Source organism: Myxine glutinosa, chromosome 3 (assembly GCF_964187855.1).
Source record: "Myxine glutinosa chromosome 3, kmMyxGlut1.1, whole genome shotgun sequence".
NCBI classification, from domain to species: Eukaryota; Metazoa; Chordata; class Myxini; order Myxiniformes; family Myxinidae; genus Myxine; species Myxine glutinosa.
In genome coordinates, this window is record NC_136263.1 from 2,130,045 (window position 1) to 2,148,504 (window position 18,460).

The 18,460-nt window shown below is 47.6% G+C and overlaps 1 protein-coding gene across 2 annotated transcripts in view; it reads left to right on the forward strand.

The window, feature by feature from the left end:
• Positions 1 to 18,460, forward strand: part of LOC137423825 (phosphatidylinositol 4-kinase type 2-alpha) — a 63,969-nt gene that overhangs the window by 19,029 nt on the left and 26,480 nt on the right. For both annotated transcript variants that reach the window (XR_013622776.1, XM_068111357.2), the window contains exon 4: positions 12,190 to 12,309. Coding sequence is in view for 1 of the 2 variants with exons in the window: in XM_068111357.2 (XP_067967458.2) it covers positions 12,190 to 12,309 (120 nt within the window). In the remaining variant the exon portion in view is untranslated. The remainder of the gene's footprint in view (positions 1 to 12,189; positions 12,310 to 18,460) is intronic.

Here is an 18,460-nt window from a genome sequence, read left to right on the forward strand (position 1 = left end):
TGAGATGACGTTGAACAGCTGGGGAAGAATGAAATTGAAGAGGGTATGGAAGGTGGATCCACAGGTGGGGGAAAAAGGGATGAGTGAGTGGAGGTAAACAGTGGTTCTGGATTTAGGCCGTTTCACTAGAAAGGGGTTGCTGGTGGTTCGAATGCGTCCTGCAGATACTTGGGCGGGGACAGAGCATCGAGAGGGCAGAGGGTGCAAGACCGGAAATGAGGCGGAAAAAGACAGACCTGACGATTTGCCGACGATGGCGATGTGATTGGCCCATGGACTCAGCTTCATCGTGAGGGTATTTTCGTATTTTGTGTATTGCTAATTGTGAGAGTTACACCTTTGGGTCATGAGCACTAACACTAGTGTTTATTTTATTTACTTTATTTTTTTAAACCCAGGTTAATCCTTCCTCCTGTTGAGGAACAATTTGGTGTACATAAACCAAGTCATGTGCACTCATTGAATATTTATAAAATTTAATATCACAGAAAAATACTCGTTCTGTTACAACAGCAATACATGGTAACCAACTCACTCAGCACAAGGACCCTGTGCCAACACAGGTATTCTTCCCTGATCGCACTGTTTTTGCCTCTTTTATATCAATTAGAACAAAGGGAGAATATTTGATTAGGTCCTCACAGTGGGGTGGGCAGAAAGGAGGAGATCGGGCAACGAGGGATTCAGATAATGGATTCGGGTGGGGTAGATCGGGGTTCGAGGAATCGCTGATTAAACCGTTATCTTCTCGGTGGGTTGCGTGAACCAAAATATAATTTGACTTTGCACAACAAAGCTTTACAATGTTATCCTCAACTGGTATTTACACAGGACTGCAAATGAGCGATAGTCACGTGAAAAAGTAAGTACACTCCATGTAAAGTTTTGACTTTTTCAACGTATTTCAACATACACCTATTTGATCTTCATTTCAACAATATTGATAGATAAAGGTGATATAATATTGTTACAGACGCGGTTGTGGATGTTGGTTTACCGAGCGGTTTGGTATGACCACGTCTGCACAGTTTACCCGATTATACTCGAACGTTGGCCGAGTCGCGCTATGCTAGATCAATTAAGGAAAGGACACAACGGCTGGGTTAAATGACACGACACCAGGGGTACAGTTCTCAAGACCTCCGGAGGAGGTTATAATAGTTCGGAACGTTTAGATTACAGGGATGAGAGAGACAGCATAGAAAGATAGGCACTTAATTACGGTCTTATAGTAGCCCCGACAGACGACAGATAAACAGGACAAAACTGACTCACACGGGGATTGAGGGCAAGGAAAGGCAGGTAGTCGATGGCTCAAGGTGCACTCTTGGCTCAAGGACAGGATACAGTACGGTCCAGTAGATGCAGGGAGGTGTCACAGCGCTCGGAGGTCGCGACTGGTTCTTCTTCAAGCTCGGGGCGCATCTGACGTCACGTCCGGTAAGTGGCTGCGTATATCCGGCGGGGAGTGACACGCCCTCGGCTCGTTAGCTCCGCCCCAGATGGAATCGGCCCGTTGCTTCTTATTGGGTGCGGGGGTTACCGGGCTCCGCCCTTGACGAGGAGCTGACAGCCAGCCCCTTCGTGGTAACCCCGTGGGCGCACATGGCAATGGCGGCTAACCAAGCCGGCGTGAGGACGCACACTCCCCGCACCGCGGCCGCGCCGCCCCCGCTGTGGTTGTAGTTGTTGTTGTTGTTATTGTTTCATGGGGAAGATGGGAGGAGGTATGGGGAGGTCCTAAACTCACTACTGGTGCCATACAATCACATTCTGGTGCAACGAAGAGTCAGAATTAATGGAAACGAGTCCTTAACTGACATAGACTAAGAATAACTAGCAAGAGGTCCTAAAGTTGTCTATGTGAGATGCGGTGGACCTGGGCACGACATTTAATGGGGGAAAAAGGGGAAGGTCGGGGCTACAGAGTGTTATTTACAGGCAATGGGACTAGGGAATGGGGGATTGGGGATAGTTGGGGAGTATTGGGGAAATAGGGGAATATTTACAAGCGGATATGGAGGCCAAATCCCATATCCGCAACATTGCACCCTTCTCTACCCTCGGGGCGTCCCGACCCGATAAATTTTTACCTACTTTAGTGTGGCACTCGGATGTAGTTCCCTCTACTATTAACTCTACCCTGAGTGCGACAGTTTTACAGATATTCACAAATGAGTAAATATGTCCCCCTGCGACGTTGCACCCTTCTCCTCACAGAAACACACCCACAGGATAACCGAATCGCGGAAAGAATCCTCAAACTAAACATACAGCCGGTAGGGAGCATTATTTACATAAGACTACGCTGATATTTACACTACGATCCAGGACCTGTTTTTGGAGGAACACATGCAGATGTTATGCATAGAGAGAGCACGCATGCCAGCATCGATACACCAACCCACGAGTGCTCTGTGGCCTTACGGCCTTTAATAATGTGCAGAGCACCCCTTCCAAGCACCAAAAGCACCACCCCATAATGTACAGTCAGCACCATCCGGTGCACCAATAAAGTGTTTATAAATCACCGGTGGTGTCGCAGCCGGCCGATGTTCTGCCGCTGGTCTTGCCTTCATGTGGTGCACTTGGCCTTCTGGCTTCTTTAAAAATAAAGAAAGGCGCCAACCGCGTCCATTTCTGTATTGTGGCCGTCAGGGGGCCAACTATTAGTGGTTCACCTGTAGGGCATAGGTGCCACGTTGACCCATAGGTCCATCCATGGGTGGTGCTTGGCCACAAAAGAACTGCGGTCCATTGTGGGTGGCCACAAACATTGCGGTCCATATGGTGTATCGATCCAGGCAGCAAGCAGCGAAAGTGCAGGCCCACAACTGCGGAGCCAGCACCTCTCTCTCCTCTCTCTCTGCCCCAAAGCCAGATCCTCGGAGGTGGGAGACAAAAGAAGCAGACAAGTGAGTAAGGTGGTAAGGGCGCAAAAGTGCACGCAATGTAAGGTAATGCACACTGGGGGCACATGGGAACCAGGTGAGATAGGTACGTTCCTACCGTACGCCCCCCCCCCCCCCCCCACCAGGTAACCTACATGGCCCCTCCCTTACCCCTTACTGTATCCACAAAACACAACACTACCCATAAACATCTATTTTACAAATCAACAAACGTCCCTACTGTCTTCCCCGTTCCTCCCATAAACCAAATTCGTCTTCTCTCCCTCCTAACCAATCAAATTTGCCATTTCCAACTCTCATCACAATTTGCCATCTCCAACTCAACATCAAAATTTGCTATCACCAATTCATCATCAGTCCCTCCTAGGGAGGGAGAGATGGAATCACCCCAATGTCTCATCCACGTCGTGATGCGTCTCACAAATCCAACAGCAATCCTTACTTCCTGCAACACAAAACAAAGAAAACACAGGTGTGGAGTCATCATCATCACCACAGGTAAGTGGCTGCGTATGGTGCGACAGGTTCATCAATCCTAACTATTGCCTAAATGACTTTAACAACTTTACATTACCCGGGGTCTTTCCCTGCCAAACCATTGGCCCTCTTACACTATGGGTTCTAAAAACCAATTCCCATTGACCAACTGTGGTGCTTTTCAATTTGGGGTCTCACTCCCCCGATTCATCTCCCGGTGCCCTCGCACAATTTCTGGGCTGTGGCGTGTACCTCTCCCAGCGGGTCTACCCACCTGCACACCTCCACCACTGCAGTTGCCTCCGAGCTTACCTGCTCCTCACCCTATCCTAACTACCTGGGGAAGGCCCTCTGGCGCTCTCCCCACTCGGTGCCCTCTCTGGCACTGGGCTACCCGGGTCCGTCCTCCGGATCCTCGGGCCCCACTGACACTAACGGCTCCCAGAGCCCACCTGCGGCCTCACCTGGCCGACATCCTCACAGTGGTGGAGTGCCCAAACCAACTACACACACTAACAGGCTACACGCCCAGCCATTTCCACAACACTAATGCACCCATCCACAATACCATTCTGCAACCGCACCACAAATGCCAATATCCAACCACAATTTACCTATACCCTCTACCTAACACTTACACTACCCGCCCCGGGTATCCGTGATGGGGGTCCACTCTTCCCCCATTCACACCTTCGCACCATGCACACCACTCCGTACCACTTACTCCAACTCTCTCCCCACACCTGTACTTGCACACCTGTGCTCTCATTCTTGGTGCCGCCTGCACCCTTCTCTCCCCAAGCGCCTTCGCGCTGATCCACCACACTCACTACTCATCCATTGCTCCACACACCTGTCCAGTTGCACACCTGTGCAATCACACCTGTTCCATTCTCACCTGTTCAATCCTCACACACACGGCATCATCTCAGCTAACTACTCCCCACTGAAACTTGCGCTTGCCAGTCGTCCCTTTAAACTATTGCGCTCCCACGTCATTATAATCCACACTAATCTACCTGCGTCCCCACTACAGGTATCAGTCACTAACTAGACTTAACGTTACCTAATGTCATCTTCGCTAGATCCCTACCAATATAACCTAACCCACCCGGGCTAGTTTTCACTGCCATACACCCCATAAGCTATTGCTCCTTTGCCCCACTTTTGTGAGGGATGACAGAATTGCCATCCCACCACATCGGGTATCTCCCACTACCAATTTTGCACATCAAATTTCAACAAATCAAAAATTTGCCAATCACTGCCCATCATCTGCCAATCATTACTGCCAATCCCTTGCCAATCATCAAATTTTGTTTTTCTCTAATTTTGGGTCCAAAACACTATCCTCATCACACAGTCGACTCACTAATGCCTCTCGGTGCGCCAATTTACTTCTAAAGCTCGGCTGCGTACAGCCAAGCCATGAATGCGGGTTGTTTGGTGCCAGCGGCTGGATACGTCCCGCATTCGGTGCAGGGAAGGAGGTTTACCCGGGCCGAGATCCCACGCACCATCTCGGCGTGGAGCCATCCAATGTCCCGATCTCGACCTGCCGGCACGTCTTAACAAAACGTGGTCGCCATGACGACCCTTCCTATCCAGCTGCCCGCTCCGCCTAGTGGAGCACGGACGCGGCCGCTCAAAGCGAGGCCCGGCACGCACCGAGGGCCCGATTCGGCTAAAAGTCGACCTAACCTCTAACCTGGTTACCTTCGATGCCTCACCTGCATGCTTACACCCCACAGCCCGTTCCTTGCTCACACATCCAGCCGTGCCCATGCTCCTCGTACCTTTCCTTACACACCCAGGTACCCTCATTCCACTCACAGCCTTGGTCACACACCTGACCACCGAACACTTTGGCACACATTCGTTGGTCGCACACCTCACCAACACACCTCTTCGCGCCCCCTCCTCGGTCACCTCCTCTGTGACAATCACAGGTGTGCTCTCATTCGCACACCCAACCACGTGCCTCACCACCAATTCCAGCGTGCATTCCCACTCACGCTCCTTGTCACTCTCACTCCTCTCACCACCATTCTTGACAGCGCACTCACCCTTACTCTTGACAGCACACTCTTTCCTCATGCACCTGTCCGTCACACACCACCTTTCTCGCGCACACTCTCCCGTTACACCCTCTGTAACACTCACCACAGGTGTGCATTCTTCCTTGCCTTTGACAGCGCACTCTTTCCCCATGCACCTGTCCGTCACACACCTTTCTCGCGCACACTCTCCCGTCACACCCTCTGTAACACTTACCACACCGTGCTTCCATGTGCTCCCTCGCACACGCGCTACGACCGACTCACTCTCGCCAGCACCCTCACTCCTTGGCACGCACTTTTTCCTCACACACCCCAGAGTCGGACTTTCTCGCACACCTCCTTTTTCGCACACCAGACCTGTCGCACACTTCACCCACGGCCTCTCACGAACACCCGGGTCCATCTCGACCCCCAAGCTTCTTAAATCCCCTGGCGCATCATACGCACGACCATATTGGTCACCACTTACACCGGGTCCTCTTCCTCTTCGCTTTTCCTCCATCACCTGCGAATCCCTCATCCGGTTAATGAGCACATCACGATCCAAACACAGACCTTGGACCAATTCTTTTATCTCCTCTTTTATCTCTTTCTTATCCCCTCTCCGTTGCTTCTTAATTTCGCTCACCCCTTCTTCCACTTCTTCTAATTTCTGCTTCACCTCTTTTATTCCCCGGTACGTCTCCTCAAGCTCGTCCTCCAAGGCTACCTTGACCGTTTCCATGTGCGTCCTCACCTGCCGGTCCTTCGTCTCCATTACCTCTGTCACCTCGTCCAACCTCGTTGTCAGTCCCTCACGTACCATCTGACATTCCCTCTTCCTCGCTACCAAGTCATTTTTTTGGTCATTTTGTGTCGCTTTTAACCCTCCTATTACCGCTGTGTTCTTCTTTACCTGGTCCCCCAACTCCTTTTGTCCCACTGTCAGTTGTTCTACTCCCAGCGTCAACTCCTCTATACCCCCTTGCAGTTTTACAGTCCCCTTTCTCACCTCCTTCTCCATGCGCTCCTTACAGTGCCTCACCTCCTCGCGCACTCCTCCGACCTCCTCACTCACACCTCTTCTGATCTCCTCTCCCATCACTTGCATCTCCTGCCCAGATGCCACCCTCATCTGCTCCATTTCCTCCCTGTGAGCATCCAGTTTGGTTTCTACCCCCATTCTGACCCCCTCTATCTGCTGCCCCATTTGTTTAACTTCCCTTTCCGCTTGGTCCCTCATGTCCCTCAATTTGCCTTCCATTCTGTTTTCTAACCCCTCTAACCCCTTTTGCATCCCTTCCATTTGATTCTCTTGAGCGGCCATTCTGTTTTCTACCCCCATTAACCCATTATTTACTTCTTTTATCCCGTTGTCTAACCCCTCAAAATTATTGTCTAACTTCCCAAATTTCTTGTCTAACTCCTCAAAATTATTGTCTAACTTCCCAAATTTCTTGTCTAACCCCTCACCGGTACCCCTCGCTTCGTCCCTCATTGCCCCCATTTGGTTTCCCATTACCCCCATTTGGCCCTCCAATCGCTCACTATCAGCCCTCATTCCCACAATTTGGTTTCCCAACCGCTCACCCAATCGCTCAATTTGGCTCCCCATACTCATCTGTACAGCTGCCTGTAGCTGCGCAATGAGGGCCTGCATGTAAATCGGCTGCATGTTAAAGCCCGTTGATACAGCGGGCTCGGCTACCGCGCGCTCTTGCGAGGCGCCATTTTGCGCGCCCGCAACGTCGGGCGCAACGACGCTATTTTGTGCGTCTGCTACCCTCACTGCTTCGCTCTCCTCATGTCCCTCAATTTGGTCCTGGATCGACCCTGCCTCACTCTCCTCTACCGGACCCCAGCCGACTTGGTCTGCCATAGCGCGACTTTCAAAATTCGGGTTTTTATATTTTGTAAAACACAATCAAATTTCGCCGTTATAATTTCGAGCGCGTAAAACGCGCTCCGGATCGAATCTCACTCCTCGACACCAAATGTTACAGACGCGGTTGTGGATGTTGGTTTACCGAGCGGTTTGGTATGACCACGTCTGCACAGTTTACCCGATTATACTCGAACGTTGGCCGAGTCGCGCTATGCTAGATCAATTAAGGAAAGGACACAACGGCTGGGTTAAATGACACGACACCAGGGGTACAGTTCTCAAGACCTCCGGAGGAGGTTATAATAGTTCGGAACGTTTAGATTACAGGGATGAGAGAGACAGCATAGAAAGATAGGCACTTAATTACGGTCTTATAGTAGTCCCGACAGACGACGGATAAACAGGACAAAACTGACTCACACGGGGATTGAGGGCAAGGAAAGGCAGGTAGTCGATGGCTCAAGGTGCACTCTTGGCTCAAGGACAGGATACAGTACGGTCCAGTAGATGCAGGGAGGTGTCACAGCGCTCGGAGGTCGCGACTGGTTCTTCTTCAAGCTCGGGGCGCATCTGACGTCACGTCCGGTAAGTGGCTGCGTATATCCGGCGGGGAGTGACACGCCCTCGGCTCGTTAGCTCCGCCCCAGATGGAATCGGCCCGTTGCTTCTTATTGGGTGCGGGGGTTACCGGGCTCCGCCCTTGACGAGGAGCTGACAGCCAGCCCCTTCGTGGTAACCCCGTGGGCGCACATGGCAATGGCGGCTAACCAAGCCGGTGTGAGGACGCACACTCCCCGCACCGCGGCCGCGCCGCCCCCGCTGTGGTTGTAGTTGTTGTTGTTGTTGTTGTTATTGTTTCATGGGGAAGATGGGAGGAGGTATGGGGAGGTCCTAAACTCACTACTGGTGCCATACAATCACATTCTGGTGCAACGAAGAGTCAGAATTAATGGAAACGAGTCCTTAACTGACATAGACTAAGAATAACTAGCAAGAGGTCCTAAAGTTGTCTACGTGAGATGCGGTGGACCTGGGCACGACATTTAATGGGGGAAAAAGGGGAAGGTCGGGGCTACAGAGTGTTATTTACAGGCAATGGGACTAGGGAATGGGGGATTGGGGATAGTTGGGGAGTATTGGGGAAATAGGGGAATATTTACAAGCGGATATGGAGGCCAAATCCCATATCCGCAACAATATAACAAATATCATGAAACATTTACATTTTGTAGTCCATTGTATAATTTAAATAAACAAATGCAAATTTCACATGTGGAAAAAGTAAGTACACCCCTACATTTATCACTACTTCAAATACCTAAAATTAGAATCAGGTGCACCAGCTCAGGTGCAAATGATTAGAACATCGTTCTGATTTGGTAAATCTGAAATAATCATCATTGGCCCAAAAACGCTCATAAAATCCACCAATAACTTTGCCCTCAACATCGACGGTTTCCCAGTATCCACCTCCCCTCACATCCGGAATCTTGGCATCATCTTTGACCAAACCCTCTCCTTTGACAAATACACTAAACAGATCACAAAGACGGCCTGCTTTCACCTGAAAAACATCGCCCGTCTCCGTCCATCCCTCTCCTCCATGGCTGCAGAAACCCTCATCCACACCTTCATCACCTCCCGTCTGGACTACTGCAATAGCCTCCTCTATGGTTCACCCTCAACAATCACCAATAAACTCCAATACATTCAGAACTCCGCTGCCCGTCTACTCACCCATTCCCGGACCCGTGACCACATCGCCCCCGTCCTTTACAAGCTTCACTGGCTCCCCATCTCCCAGAGAATCCAGTACAAAATCCTCCTCTTGACTTACAAAGCCCTCCATAACCTGGCCCCATCCTACCTGGCTGACCTCCTCTCCAGACACACTCCCAACCGCAACCTCCGCTCTGCTGGTACCAACCTCCTGACCCCCCCCCCCCCCCTATCCGGACCAAATTCAGATCCTGGGGGGACAGGGCCTTCTCCATCGCTGCTCCCACCCTTTGGAACTCACTACCTCACACCATCAGAGACTCCTCCTCACTCACCACATTCAAAACATCACTCAAGACCCACCTGTTCAACACTGCATTCAACATTTAACCCACAGCATTTAACCCCTGACTATCTCTTCTCCTTCTCCTTCCTTTTTGCTTTGAATATTTCCCTATTGATTCTTGTTTTTTGCAATTGTTTTTATGTTTTGCTATGCATTATGTTTTGCACTCTGTCAAAGCGTCTTTGGGCTCCCTGAAGAGCGCTATATAAAATAAATGCATTATTATTATTATTATTATCGTTAGAGAGGATCTTGGAGGAACTTGTCTTATTTAAACATCAGACATTTAGTTTGGTTTGCTCTTTATTGTTCAAGTGTGCAGCGTCACCATGCCTAGATCAAAAGAGCCCTCTGAGGCCTTCAGAAAGTAGGTTATAGATGCCGACGAGTCTGGGAAGGGATTTAAAAAGATCTCCAAACAATTTGAAATCGATCATTCGACTGTCCGGAAGATCATCTACAAGTGGAGAAGATTCCAAACAACTGCCAACTTGTTCAGGCCAGGCCGCCCCAGCAAGTTCAGCCCGAGAGCAGACCGCAAGATGCTGAAAGAAGTCTCTAAGAACCCCAGAATGTCATCACGTGACCTACAGGTAGCTCTTGCCACTGTTGATGTCAAAGTGCACGAGTCTACCATGAGAAAGAGGCTGCACAAATTTGATCTACATGGGAGGTGTGCCAGGAGGAAACCTTTGCTGTCCAGAAAGAACATCAGGGCAAGAATAAAGTTTGCCAATGAACACCGAGGCAAAGACCAGCACTTCTGGAACAATGTGCTCTGGACAGATGAGTCAAAGGTAGAGCTATTTGGCCACAGTACCAGAAGACATGTTTGGCGAAAACCAAAGACAGCATTTGACCACAAGAACCTGATACCAACTGTAAAGCATGGTGGTGGAAATATTATGGTTTGGGGCAGCTTTGCTGCATCAGGGCCTGAGCAGCTCACCATCATAGAACCCACTATTAATTATTCATTGTACCAGAGGGTGCTTGAGGATAATGTGAGGCCATCTGTCGGAAAATTGAAGCTCGACCGAAGGTGGACCTTGCAACATGACAATGACCCTAAACATACCAGTAAATCCACCAAGGAATGGCTGAAAAGAAAGAAATGGATGGTTCTGGAATGGCCAAGTCAAAGCCCGGATCTAAATCCCATCGAGATGTTGTGGGGGGATTTGAAACGAGCTGTGCATGCAAGAAACCCCTCAAACATCGCACAGCTGAAAGAATTCTGCATGGAGGAGTGGGCAAAAATTTCTCCCAGTCGATGTCAGAGACTGGTAGACGGTTATAAGAAACGCGTACCTGAGGTTGTTTCTGCCAAAGGGGGCAATACCACCTTTTGGAGCCAAGGGTGTACTTACTTTACCACATGCGAAATTTGCATTTATGTTTATTTAAATTATACAATGGACTACAAAATGTAAATGTTTCATGATATTTGTTGTATTATATCACCTTTATCTATCAATATTGTTGAAATGAAGATCAAATAGCTGTATGTTGAAATATGTTGAAAAATTCAAAACTTTACATGGGGTGTACTTACTTTTTCACGTGACTATGTATGTCTTTTCATCACAAAAGCAATAACTGAGTCGACCAGAATTAGTGTGTGCGTGCGCGTGTGCGTGTTTTTTTAGTTATATGCGATTTCATACCATCAGTGTTGAACTGTCATTAGGTTATCCCATCCAGCTTTGCTGTACCTTAATGGGAGTGATGAGCACAGTCTGCCACATGGCACATTATAAGGAATCGCCTGGATGTGGCCGGGAGCAACCAATCTAAATTTAATTTCAGTTCTCCACCTTTCAATGAGCGCACCTAATGACGTCACCGCCATGTACGTACGCTCTGCCTGTCGAGCTCTCACGAGAACCATCCGACAGCTGGTATATAACCGAAAGTTTTTCAGTCATAAGTGTATGCAGGACTCGCTGCGTTGCCCTGAGCCCCAACAGGGTGAAACCAAGTCGGTAACTGAGTTTTTCATACACTTATGACAGTATCTGAACTAAGATGAAAATTATGCTCTGTCGGATGGTTCTCCTGAGAGCTTGACAGGCAGAGCGTACGTACATGGCGGTGACGTCATTACGTGCACTCATTGAAAGCTGGAGAACTGAAATTATATTTTCTATATGTATATATATATATATATATATGTATGTGTATGTATATATATATATATATATATATATTTTCTATATATATATATATATATATATATATATATAAAATCGGGAGGTTAAATCAGACGCGGACGTAGCTTCAGGACGTCGATCTTTAATTTGCCAAATTAAAGATCGACGTCCTGAAGCTCCGTCCGCGTCTGATTTAACCTCCCGATTATTTATTTAATGCAAATGAGACGCCCTGCTCGTACTGTGGAGTTTCTACTATTTCTCACAGTTGTGTATATATATATAAAATGTATATACACACACAGCCTTAATAATATAATTAATCCTTTTCTACAAGATCATTATGAACTATTGCATAGTATTGTTAAGATTCATCAAATAACTAAACTATTTGTCTTATTAACAATACATCAGAGTTTATTGTCATTACAATGCATTTTTATCAATTAAACGGACAAGGTACAGTTTCAATTGGAATGCTTGTGATGACTCACCTACCTGGAGAAGCGTTATACTTCTATACTCCCTTACCTCACCTTACCATTGTCTTCCCTTCCTTAACTATGTTTCTCAAGATATCCCCTCCCCCACCCCTTTTGCCGTTTTTCTTCACTCCATGCATAATAACACTTTTTTACCCCTTACATGTCTCCACTAGGTTTGTTGCCCCTGCTGCTTTGGCCGTGATTGCTTGGTCCCAAATCAGGGATACCTCTCCGAGGCAGGTGCTAGCTTGGTGGACCAGAAGCTGAATCTCAACATTGTTCCCAAAACGAAGGTTAGAGATCGATGCTCGGACACACTTCTACGTGTGTGTGTGTGTGTGTGTGTGTGTGTGTGTGTGTGTGTGTGTGTGTGTGTGTGTGTGTGTGTGTGTGTGTGTGTGTGTGTGTGTGTGTGTGTGTGTGTGTGTGTGTGTGTGTGTGTGTGTGTGTGTGTGTGTGTGTGTGTGTGTGTGTGTGTTACACACACTGTCGGATCCCGCTATTCATGGGGGATACGTTCCTGGAAAGTGCCACGAATGGTGGGGCATTGTTTTAATGGAAAAAGTCGGATAGGTTCCGAGTCATGAAAATCCACGAATGTCGAAGAAAATCCCATGAATGTATGCCACGGCATTGTTTCAATGGGGAAAAGGGGATACGTTATCGGTTCCTGATTCATGGAGGAAAATTTTAAAGTTTAAAATGTTTTCGACCGCAAATGCACATGATTACAGTTTCACAAAAAAATGCTTACAAAAAAACCCCAAAAAACGACAACACCAGGTACCAGCCGTCCTCTTTGAAAGCCAGCACAAAAGAGAAATGCAACCGCCTCCAATGAACGGCAGGACCAGAAAGAGACCAAGTTTGCGAGACGGCTTCCTTTTTCTCTCAAATGAGACGCCGCTGATGTCACATTGAATGTTCTTGAATGTTCCACCGCTGATGTCACACTGTCCAATCACCGACGTCCCATTAAATCAGTCCATCGCCACGACCAATCGTCTTCGGGGCGGGGCCACACAGCCTTGCTTGACGCCCAATGACAAAGATCGATACACTTCGGAGGGGTGGGGGGGGGGGTTGGAGTCTAATATCTGTTCGGGAATGTTCGGATGACGTCGGGGTTTACTTGCCGATTGGCAAATGTGCTGGGTTTGTCGGGCTTTTATGGCTGTTGTCATGGCAGCCCTTTTTGATGACATAAAAACGTAGGGGAAAATCTCAGCGGCAATTACACGCTGGGTGTTATCCTTAAACCCTACCTAATTAGCATAGCTCTAGCCCTCGTGTAGAGACACATGTACGATCTTATTCTAAACAGAATCCCTACTTATGTACATCGAGATGGCTTCTTCTTCTTCGCGTCACATGGGCCATAATCAAACCCACGCATTCTGAACTTTCCTTAGGTATTTCATACCTACCCTCACAAACGTAACTATATATATATATATATATATATATATATATATATATATATATATATATATATATATATATATATATATATTATACAGGGTGAGTCAAAAGTAGTGCCCGATTTCTATTTATTAACGATTATTTATTATTAACAATATTTATTATTAACAACAATTATATCCGACAATTATTAACAACATGACATCCCAGAAAGAATCTGACAGCCGAAAAAACAGAAATCGGGCGCTACTTTTGAATCACCCTGTATATATATTATTCTTGAGTTGTGCGAGTTGAGCAGGGAAACTTTGAGCTCCCTTGTGGTCGGCTCAGGCAGGCTCGCCTGTGAGCTTTACATTGCGGAGACCGTACCGCTGCTTGAAGCACTCGAACCACCCCCTGCTGGCTTTGAAGGGACTGCGGCCACTTGTACCTGCATTGCTTATGGTTGCAGTGCCCCAAGCCAGATGATACCGGCCAGACGATCGTACATTCTCTTTTTGCCTTTTTGTGAATCAGAGATCCGCTTAAAGGAATGTTCCTCTGGGCATTATCCTCTATCCACACATTGCCTTCTCCATTGATTTGATATGAATGTGCCTGACCTGGTTAACCACTTTGTTGCTGGGTACTGTGCTTGCCACGACACTTTCCCAAATTGCTTTTTCTTTTTTTTCTTTTCTTTATGTAGCACAGTCGACTCGTTCACGTCATAGTGCCTGCCCACAGAGGCCACACTGACACCTTTTGATCATCGGTCAAGCAGCTCCACTTTCAGGCCCATGACCTTTTTTCCACCTTTTGGTGGTGGACACGGCTCTTGCACTTCTCATACGCTTAGGACCCATGATCGAACGATGTGCGTAAAAGTTCACGTGCGCGTGAAATCTCAGCAGTTTAAGGCAGCGTGAAGAACGACGTGCACAAAAGTTCATGAGCGTGAAGGTTCACAGCAGGTCATGGCAGCAGGATGAGAAGAATGAATGAAACCCAAGACACATAGGTACTCGTGCAGGAGTTGTTGGTAGATGGAGGATGGGTGGGTAGTGGCCATTGTTGTGTGACATGTTGAAGATGCTTTTAGATATGTTACGTGGGCGGCTGGTGGGAAATGATTTTTGTGTGCCTGGAAATGGTTTATGCGTGATATGTAGCAGATGCTTTGAGAAGTGTTGTGTGCGGCTGGTGGTAGATGGTTGGTTAGATCTGCCTTGTGTTTATGCGCTGCTGGTGGAAGATCGTTTTGAAACTGTCATATGTGTGGGGGAGGTTTTTGTGTCCATGAATATGTAAAGCACATGGCCGCGACTAGAAGCGGACCACATTGTATGAACCGCGAATGCGCGCAATCCGCCAATGTCGGAACCGTGAATGGCGAGGTTCTACGGTATTTATAATGCAAGGTAAGTTAAGATATTTCTAAACAGAAGTGTTCCCTTGGGAGTTAACCCTAAATCAGAATAAAAAATCTCTTGGTGGCCCAGGGGCAGATCACTTGCACGCAGAGTTCGTTTTCATGACATTGGAGTGAAAACTAAAATAAAATGAAATACAAATCGAGGAATTAACATCAGTAGTTGAACCCATGTAATTTCCACACATGAGACGGGGAGGATTACAGGTGTGGGAGCATGAACAAGTGGTCTTTTCATAAATCCGAAGGCACAATGCACCCTAAATGGTCTTTGCCAGAGCTACCTCCATTAGTGCGAGCGAAGCCACCAGAAGTACTTCGGTGAGCATCTTCCATGCTGCTCTTCGTGACGCAGTAGATTAAAGATAAAAAAAGCAACAGACGGATTGTATGATATGGGGAGGATTAGAGGTAGGGGATAAACGTACCAAGGGAATACATAGTTTCCGTTATTGGCTTGCATGCATTTGACCGCAACATACGATCTTCACAATACATATTACTCTCTTGCTCCTGGAAAAAATTGCAGGCAGTGTATAAGCACAAAACCTGATCGAGGCCTGGAGGCCAATTATCTATTTTATCTGGGGTCCATTTTTTATTGTCCAAACATAGCCCTCGACATTCCTCTGGATGGTTCCTGCAGGGTCCAAATGCGTTAACAAACAACAACTTTCTTCCTTATATGTTAGAAAACCGGACTCGGTGGCATAATGGTTCAGCCAGCCGCATGTGACCTTTAATTTTAATTTCTCATGTGACCTTTGAGATTAAACATAATGCTGGGTTAACGTATAACGTGAGGGAGACATATCCATCGACGCATTCGCATCCAATTGTATTCTTTATGCCTCCTCCACTGAAGTCGCTGGAGGCACGCTTTCGGGTTGTCCGTCCAGCTGAGAACGGCTGAAGGGATCTACCTCAAACTTGGTGCAGGTATGTATAACAAGGTAAAGATTAACTCGTTCGATTTTGGGGTCGCAGTGTCAAAGGTCAGAGGTGATGGTGATGTTAGGTAAAAAATCCTGTTACCACGGTTCCCTGTGAACTAGTGATGGGATTTTTTAATCAAAGTTGGTGCAAGTATGTATTATGATGCAAAGATGAACTGATTTTATTTTGGGGTCAAGAGGTCAAAGCTCAGAGTCTGTAATAGGTTTATAACTTGAGAACAGCTGAACGGAGCCAAGTCAAACTTGGTAAAGGTATGTAATATGATGTAAAGATGAACTGTGTAGATTTTTTTGTGAAGAGGTCAAAGGTCAAATATTAGATGTCCCGTTGGGTAAATATTCTGTTACTCCACTAACTTGTGAACCAGCAATGGGAATTTGACCAAAGTTGGTACAAGTATATATTATGAAAAGATGAACCGATTAGATTTCGGCATCAAAGGTCAGGGGTCATGTCGGGTAAAAATGTGATACTTGAGAACAGCTGAAGGGATTTGAATCAAACTTTTGAATCAAAGAGCTGAAGGGATTTTCCTGGCTCAGGAGAGCCAGGAAACAATATCGCTCTGTTCTCAAGACCGAACTCTCTTATCTGTCTCCCTCTTCCAAATCCTGGTGGCGTCTGGTCAAATCTGTTTCTGGTGTTTGTTCCCCCTCCATCCCCTCCCTCACCTCAAACGGCTACATGGCTGACTCCTCACGTGAAAAAGCTGAATGCCTCAACTCTGTGTTTGCCTATAAATATTGTGTCCCAAACCCATCCCTCTCTGTACCCACCGTACCCAGTCGTACCCAGCTGCTCCTGGACTCTGTGTCCTTTCCACCTGACAAGGTGGAAAAGTTTCTGTCAACCCTCGACTCTGATTCTGCAACTGGACCTGACGGCATCAGCCCACGGGTCCTAAAATCCTGTTCTTCCGCTCTTTCACTCCCTCTCTCTGTTCTCTTCACCCTCTCTTTTGCTCAAGGTCATCTGCCATCTGCTTGGAAATCAGCCAACATCACCGCTTTGCACAAAAAAGGTGTAAAAATAGATCCTAGCAACTACAGACCAATTAGCCTTCTCCCAATTATCAGCAAAGTCATGGAATCCATCATTGCTTCGGATATGAAAACTTTCCTCTTCTCCAATGGCTTGATCTCTGATCATCAATTTGGTTTCAGACCTGGTCACTCTACTCTGGACATGCTGCTTCTGCTTTCTCAACAATGGATGGAGGTCCTCAATGCCAAACAGGAAATTAGAGCTGTCTCCCTTGACATATCACGTGCCTTCGATACGGTCTGACACCCCGCTCTGCTTCTCCTCCTTTGGTATCCATGGAAATCTCCACGCATGGCTGGCGGACTTCCTGTCTAGTCGTAGTCAACGTGTGGCCCTGAATGTGTTTCTCTCATCTCCTCTTCCTGTTCAGGCTGGAGTTCCCCAAGGCAGTGTTCTGGGTCCTGTGATTTTTCTGGTCTTCATCAATGATCTCTCTGACTCTCTTGAAAATCCTCTCCATCTCTTTGCTGATGACTCCACTCTCTGTCGCTCCATTCCTCAACCCTCAGATTGGCAGTCTGCAGCCTCCTCACTCTCTGCAGACCTGGACAAAATCACAGACTGGGCAAACAAGTGGAACATGTCTTTCAATCCTGACAAATCTCACACTCTTACGATGTCTCTCCGAAAAGACTGACTGGACAACCCTCCCATCCACTTTCTGAATAATCCTCTCCAAGAAGTTCTGTCACTCAAGCTTTTGGGTCTCACTATCTGCCATGATCTTTCCTCGGAAAACCACATTTCAAATCTGGCCTCCAAAGCCAGTCGCCGACTGGGCATCCTCCGTCGTGCGAAGTCCTTCCTTGGCACACCTGAGCTCCTCACCACATACAAGGCTTTCATCCGCAGCTCAATGGAATACTGCTCTCCCCTCTGGGCTGGTGCTCCTGCCTCTCACCTAGCTCGTCTTCACGCTGTTGAAACCAAAGCGTTCAGAATCATTGGAATCTCCCACGGTGAACTAACTCCAAGGGCCTTTCACTTACTCACCGCAGGCAGGTTGGTGGTCTTTTTGTCTTCTACCGACTCCTCTCTGGCCTTGCCCGCCCCCCCCCCCCCCCCCAGCTCTCTCTAGGCTCTGTCCCCCAAATATTCCTACAGGTCGCACAATATTTGCCTGCAACCCTCTTATGGTTAAACTACCAAAATCAAGACTCTCTGCTCACCTTCACTCTTTCGTTCCTCTTTTCTCCCGCCTCTGGAACAAACCCCCTCACTCTCTTCAATCCCACTCCACCCTCCAGGTCTTTAAAACAGCTGTTCACCACCATCTCTTATCTTCCCCCATCCAAAACCTTGATCTTTTCTACCCACACTAATTTCACCCCAAATCCACTTTTTTGAAATACCAACTTCTTTCCTGGAAGTCCTTGGTGTCCTTGTGTTTATACCTCTCCCATCCCACCCCCCCCTTTCCCACGCCGCCTCCCCCCAAGCCCTCTCCCTCCCACACATTCCTGATGTCCCTGCTCTCAAATGTTGTGTTTATGTGCTTCCCCTTCTCTCCCCATCTTGTCTACCGCTCCCCTTTTGATATACTTTGTTTGTTTGTCTGTTTGATTTGTTTGTGAAGTAAATGTCAGCTCTTTCACGAGCCTCGATTC